Source organism: Octodon degus, unplaced genomic scaffold (assembly GCF_000260255.1).
Source record: "Octodon degus isolate 3935 unplaced genomic scaffold, OctDeg1.0 scaffold00115, whole genome shotgun sequence".
In the NCBI taxonomy this organism is placed as follows: Eukaryota; Metazoa; Chordata; class Mammalia; order Rodentia; family Octodontidae; genus Octodon; species Octodon degus.
Genome location: NW_004524691.1, coordinates 7,032,416 through 7,038,449, shown reverse-complemented (window position 1 = coordinate 7,038,449; position 6,034 = coordinate 7,032,416). Strand labels below are relative to the sequence as shown.

The following is a 6,034-nucleotide window of genomic DNA, read 5'->3' as shown; positions in this document are numbered from 1 at the left end:
GCTTGCCAGGGAAGCGCTTATTTCACTGAGCCATTTCTCAGGCCTTTTGTTTTAATTTTTTTTTCACTGTGTACTTAAAATGTATTTTATATATTTTATAGCATTTCTGAAACCTGCATATTTCCTGAACAATTATCTAAATTAAAGATGTAGTATGTCTCTTGTTTTGTAATGATCAATATTAACTTAGACTATATTTCATTATCAGGCTGTTCTTCAGTTAGAAAGGATCTTTGAATAGAAGAAATGAAGTGATGCCTCAGAATGCTTTACTGATCCTATTAAATCTCCCCTAAAACGTCATAATAATGAAAGTTTATTGGTCTTTATTTTTTCTACAGGAACACCAGTGTATTCAGTAGCTTGGGGCCCTGATTCAGAAAAAGTTCTTTACACAGCAGGCAAGCAGCTGATTATTAAGCCTCTTCAACCAAATGCTAAAGTTTTACAGGTATTTCACAAGCATTTGTAAATTGTTATCAGGATGTATGACTGCTAAGCTAGAAGGAACTATAGTCCCTTTCCTCTGGGTTATCACTTTACAGTTTGAAGTTTCAAATGGATAGTTTTATCAGCCTTCAGAGGAGGTAATACCAGTTTATGTTTTTAATAAGGTTCGTTTTCCTCTTATTCAAATTCATGTTATTAAAACAAAATTCATGTTATAAGGGCCATTGGGATCGCTCAGCAGATTAAGTGCCTGTTTAGGAAAGCGCAGGGATTGGGGTTCCATCCCTGGCACTACAAACCACACTGGCCCCGCCCCCCTGGCATTCTGCGCTGGCCCCTGAGTCTGGGCATGGTGGCGCACACCTGTAATCCCAGTGCTGGGGAGGCTGAAAACAGGAAGATCACTGCGAGTCCGAGCTGCGTAGTGAGACCCTGTACCAAATACATTAAAAAAAAAAAAATAAATTCATGCTACAACAGTAAATTATAAAGATAGTTTTAGTAACTTAATTGTCACATGACTTGGCGCAGGTAAGCATCTTTAAATTTAGGAAATCAAACATTTATAGATTCATGCCAAAACAGAAGTAAATCATAAAACTTCAATAAGTTTGCTTAGACTCTTTAAAAATCATCACGATCATCTGTTGAAACACTTAAGCTCTGTCTGAGAGCCTAGCATTCTTTTAATATTTTTTTAGAATAGCAGGGGAGTCACTACAGTCATTGAAACAAATTATGTGATGCAGCTTTATGACTAACATAGCATAGATTTATCTGAAAGATAAATGTTAAGCTCATGCTTTTTTGAGTTGTTCAGAAAGGAGGAAGTGTTAAGTTAGGAGCTGAATCTTAAAGGGAAAGGAGGAAGGACTGTACTAAGTCCAGGGGCCAGAAAAATTATTGATCAAAGTAATAGCAGTATGGTTTGAGCACAGTAAAAACAGGCTTTAGGGTTGGTCAGCTGGGTTAAAAATCTTCACTTACTGGCCTACATGTGGCCTTAGGTAAGTTATGAAAAACAAATAAAGGAAACTCAAGCCATGTGTACATGTGTATCTAAGTATCTTTTCATTGTCTTTACTGTTTATCTCAGGATACTGGATTAATTTAGAAGTGAACCGTGAGTTACAGTCTTATGTACAAAACATTTGTGTTGGGCATGATGGTGTATGCCTGAATCCAGGATACTCAGGAGGCTTAGGCAAGAGGATAGCAAGTTTAAAACCAGTCCAGGAAACTTAGCAAGGTGCTGTGTAAACAATTTTTTAAAATAAAAATGGCCAGGGACTCATGCATTAATGATAAAGCTAGCTTGAGTCTCATTGCTATAGAAATCATAAGAAAGACCAAAAAACCTCCAAAACCAAAAGAAAATGATATATTTTTGTATATTTTAAGTGAAACAAACAAATTCTTGGAGCTTATTTTACTCGTATTTAATATTTTACCCTATATACCTTAAGAATAATAAATTGGGAAGATTGTAAAGACAAGTCCTTAAATCTGTTACTCTTTGATATTAAGATATATTGAAATATACCTTAAAGTGATCAAGGTATGTTCCTTTTGTTACATTATTCTGCCCACAGTAGGATTTAATTGCATGTGTGGTAATAGCTAATCAGGGACATAAATTTTGTTATTATATTTAAAAGCATAAAACCTTTCTTCCTAGATTGCCAGTATCTAGGTTAATTGTACACACACACACACACACACACACACATGCATATAGAATATATGTATAGAAAACATCATCTTGTATGCAGTAGAAGATTTTCAGTTATCTCATTGTGAACCAGACCCATAAAGGCAAAGACAGTAAAGTTTAGGAGAATATACAGAAGAGAATAAAGAGAATACTAAATATGGCATGCAATAGGTGTTAAACAAAAAGGAAAAAGAAAGTAGACTGGTGGTAGATCTCAGTGATAGGGCATCCTTAGCATGTGTGAGGCCCTGGGTTTAATTTCTACCTCAAGAAAGCAGAAGGAGAGGGAGAATAAAAGGGATAGGAGCTTGGGGGGGGGGCAGAAGACAGTAAGACAGTGTCAGTATCAGTAATGGGATCGCCTCTGCAAAGGAGACAGCAAGATTGAGGTGCAGCTGACACTTTGGAGGATATAATGTATTTATGCCAGGGTTATCATACAAATAAAAAACTTGAAATAATTCAGCAGCATTTGGAGTCCAGGCAGCACTGAGTAAGCAATACAGTGGCTGCCAGCTGTTTTCACTGATGTAAAGTGGAAATGACACAGACTTTAAGGAATATGTAGTGGTTATAAATATAGGATTACAGGGTTACACAGTGGAACATAGGATTTTCTGAATTGATAGCAAAAAAAAAAATCATTAGAAAGAGGCAGTGAGGGGCTGGGGAGATGGCTTAGTAGAATAAGTGCTTCCCTGGCAAGTGCAAGGGCCTGAGTTCTGAAAAAAAAAAAAAAAAAAAAAAAAAAAAAGAGGCAGTGAGGTAGATGTGATAATGTGCTTCTGTCAGGAGACTGAAGCAGGAGACAAAAAGTTTAAGATCAGCCTAGGCAACATAGCAAGGAGCCCCTGTCTCTTAATGAAAAAGAAAAGCAAGGAAAATGTTTTTCTTGTAGAAAAATCTTCACATTTACATTTAATTATTGGCTCTTTTTTCTCGTAGTGGAAAGCTCATGATGGTATTATTTTGAAAGTTGATTGGAACTCAGTCAATGACCTTATTTTATCTGCTGGTGAAGATTGTAAATATAAGGTAAGTAATGTTTAGGCTTACAGCATATTTGAAGGAATCCAATTTAGATGAAAAGATTTAGCAGATAAAGATACAGATAAAGTTCCAGTGTTTTACTTTAGCCATGTCTTTTAATTCTACTAATTTTGCTATTTTCTAATTTTAAGTAGAATTCTTATGTTCAAGGTATAAAAACTGTCTTTATTGACATACAGAGTTTGATTTAGTAAGTAGTATGATTCAATTTAAATCAGAAGTTTTACTGAATGGTGGTCAGCTTCAAAACAAAATAATTTATGAGGACGAATAAGATACTTCTTTTCGGTGGTGCTAGGGATCAAACTCAAGGCCTTGCACATGTAAAGCAAATGCTCCACCACTGAGATATACCTTCAGGCCCTGAAACTTAATGTAACCGTAGTTGAAGGAACTTTCACAGAAATAAATTATTTTAGAGAAAGTCGATACAGCCTTCAGTGGACAAAAAAAAAATCATGCAAAGTATTAAATATCTCAAAATTTTACCATTAATGTAAAGAACTCAAAATGAATAGGTGTTATCTAGGATTGAGTAAAATCTGAAAATTACCACATTGAAATTTTTTTCAAATATTTAAATTTAAAGGAATATAGCTTTTTTCTCCTTTGTATGATAAAGATATTTAATTACTAATAGCATAAGGTCATGATTTATTAATCTTCATTTGATACCTTTTGGGGGACAAACTTGTTTATAATAATATGGTGATTGTTATAGTTTTTAAAAGTTTGCTTTTATAGGTGTGGGATAGTTATGGCCGTCCACTGTACAATTCACAACCTCATGAGCATCCTATTACTTCGCTTGCTTGGGCTCCAGATGGAGAATTATTTGCTGTTGGATCATTTCATACTCTACGTTTATGTGATAAAACTGGGGTAAGTTGTAATGGTGAGCAGTTGTACATACTGTCGTAAATGTGGTAAAATATGATATGCATGGTTCCCCATCTTTAAAGAACATTTTCAGTGACTGCCTTTGACTGAATCATTCTGGTTTATCTTCTCAACATGATGGTTTCATCAGTTTCAAATTAGTGGGGCCAAAGAAACTATTCAGATTTGAAGAATGAACATCTACTGTTTTTTTTTTTTTTTTTGTGGTACTGGGGATTGAACTCAGGACCTTGCGCTTGCCAGACAAGCACTTAATAACTAAGGTATCTCTCTGGCCCCAACTATTTCTTTCTAGAAATACCTATTTGGAACCTGATTGTGAAGGATAGTGGGGTAGTTAAAGTATTGAAATGTATGTGCATTCATTAGGGAGAATGTAGTTTTAAATTTATTTTAGTTGTGTATTTCTTATGAGGAATTAATTGTAAATTTTAAGATATTTATTTATTTGGTACAGGGTCTCGCTATCAGCTCAAACTCATAGTGATCCTCCTGTCTCAGCCTCCCCCGTGCTGGGGTTACAGATGTGTGCCACTGTTTCAGGCTGGCTGGGCCTGCCCATGGTTCCAGGGTCTGGGGCTGGCACCACATGCAGTTTTCAGGAATCGAACCTAGGTCCTGGTGCTTGCCAGGCAGGTGCTTAGATTGCTGAGCTATCTCTCCAACACTTAAGTTACTTTAATACCAAAGGACAATTTGTCTCTAAGAATTTATATCTGAATATATGTGAGGATTCTTTCTCCTGAGATGTCCTCTGTCATGTAAATTCTGTTTAGAACCTACAGAAAAAGCCACGACCATGCTCAGCATCATTTTGCCCATTGTTCTTCAAGAAATAGTTTCCAAAACAGCATTACCAGGTAGCAGGAGGATTTCAATGGGTGTGTCAGCTATAACTTTAATAGAATACCTGAGATGGTCAACTTATAAATAGGAAAGACTTATTTTCCTTATAGTTGGGAGGTTCCAGCCCATGATTGATTGGCCCAATGCATTTGGGCCTGTTGTGAGGCGGTGCATCATGGTGAGCACATGGGGAAGAACAAAACTGCTCACCTCTGCAGCCAGAAAGCAAGAGAAAGAAAACAGGCCAGTTCCCACACAGGCATACCCTGGTGACATGAAGGCCTCCCACACAGTTTTCAGTCCTCTAAAGGGTCTACTACCTCCCAGTAGTAGGATTCTGGGATCTAAGGCTTTAACAGATGGGGTTTGGGGAGAACTTTTAAGATCCAAACTGTAGCAGTGGGGCTATTCCATATTATTTCCAGCTATGAGGAAATCATATAATTGTTTTGTAGCTCTTTTTCTTCAAATATAAAATAACAACTTAGAATTTTTAGAGCTTTATAAATGATTCTTTTAATTTTCTGGTTACTTATTTCCCATCACATAAAATTATAGCCCTCTGCCTGGCTTTAGAAGCCCTCTGAAATCTGGTGCCATAAAATCTTTTCAGTCTTTTCCCCTACAGCTCTCTAATTTGTATGTGTGCTCCCATAAGGTTAAACGCTGGCTCAGGAACCTTTCCTGCCCCTTGCTAATATCCTTATTCTTTACCTCTTTTCATGTAATACTCTTACCTCTTAATGTACAGTGAGTCCCAAGACCTAGCTTACATTTGACTCCTTTCATTGTATGTCTAATAGAAAACTTACAATTTTATCCAGTTTTCTTTCTTTCATCAAAGTCTCTTTTTTTTTTTTTTTTTTCACTTAAACATGTTTTTTCAGTTACATTATTTTATCACTTAAAGACCTATTTTGTTTTGTTTTTGGATTTTTTGCCTCAGGTTTTTTATCAATGGATTTTGCAACAGTTTAATTTTTACAATCTATTATGCTTATATTATCCATATTATCCTTTTTTTTTTTTTTTTTTTTTTTTTAAACATGTTTTTTCAGTTACATTATTTTATCA

At 35.7% G+C, this 6,034-nt stretch overlaps 1 protein-coding gene across 3 annotated transcripts in view; it reads left to right on the top strand.

Moving 5' to 3' along the window:
* Positions 1–6,034, top strand: part of Ift80 (intraflagellar transport 80) — a 161,095-nt gene that overhangs the window by 33,151 nt on the left and 121,910 nt on the right. For all 3 annotated transcript variants that reach the window (XM_023699687.1, XM_004639852.2, XM_023699688.1), the window contains 3 exons: positions 342–451; positions 3,110–3,199; positions 3,959–4,096. In XM_023699687.1, the coding sequence (XP_023555455.1) occupies positions 342–451; positions 3,110–3,199; positions 3,959–4,096 (338 nt within the window). The remainder of the gene's footprint in view (positions 1–341; positions 452–3,109; positions 3,200–3,958; positions 4,097–6,034) is intronic.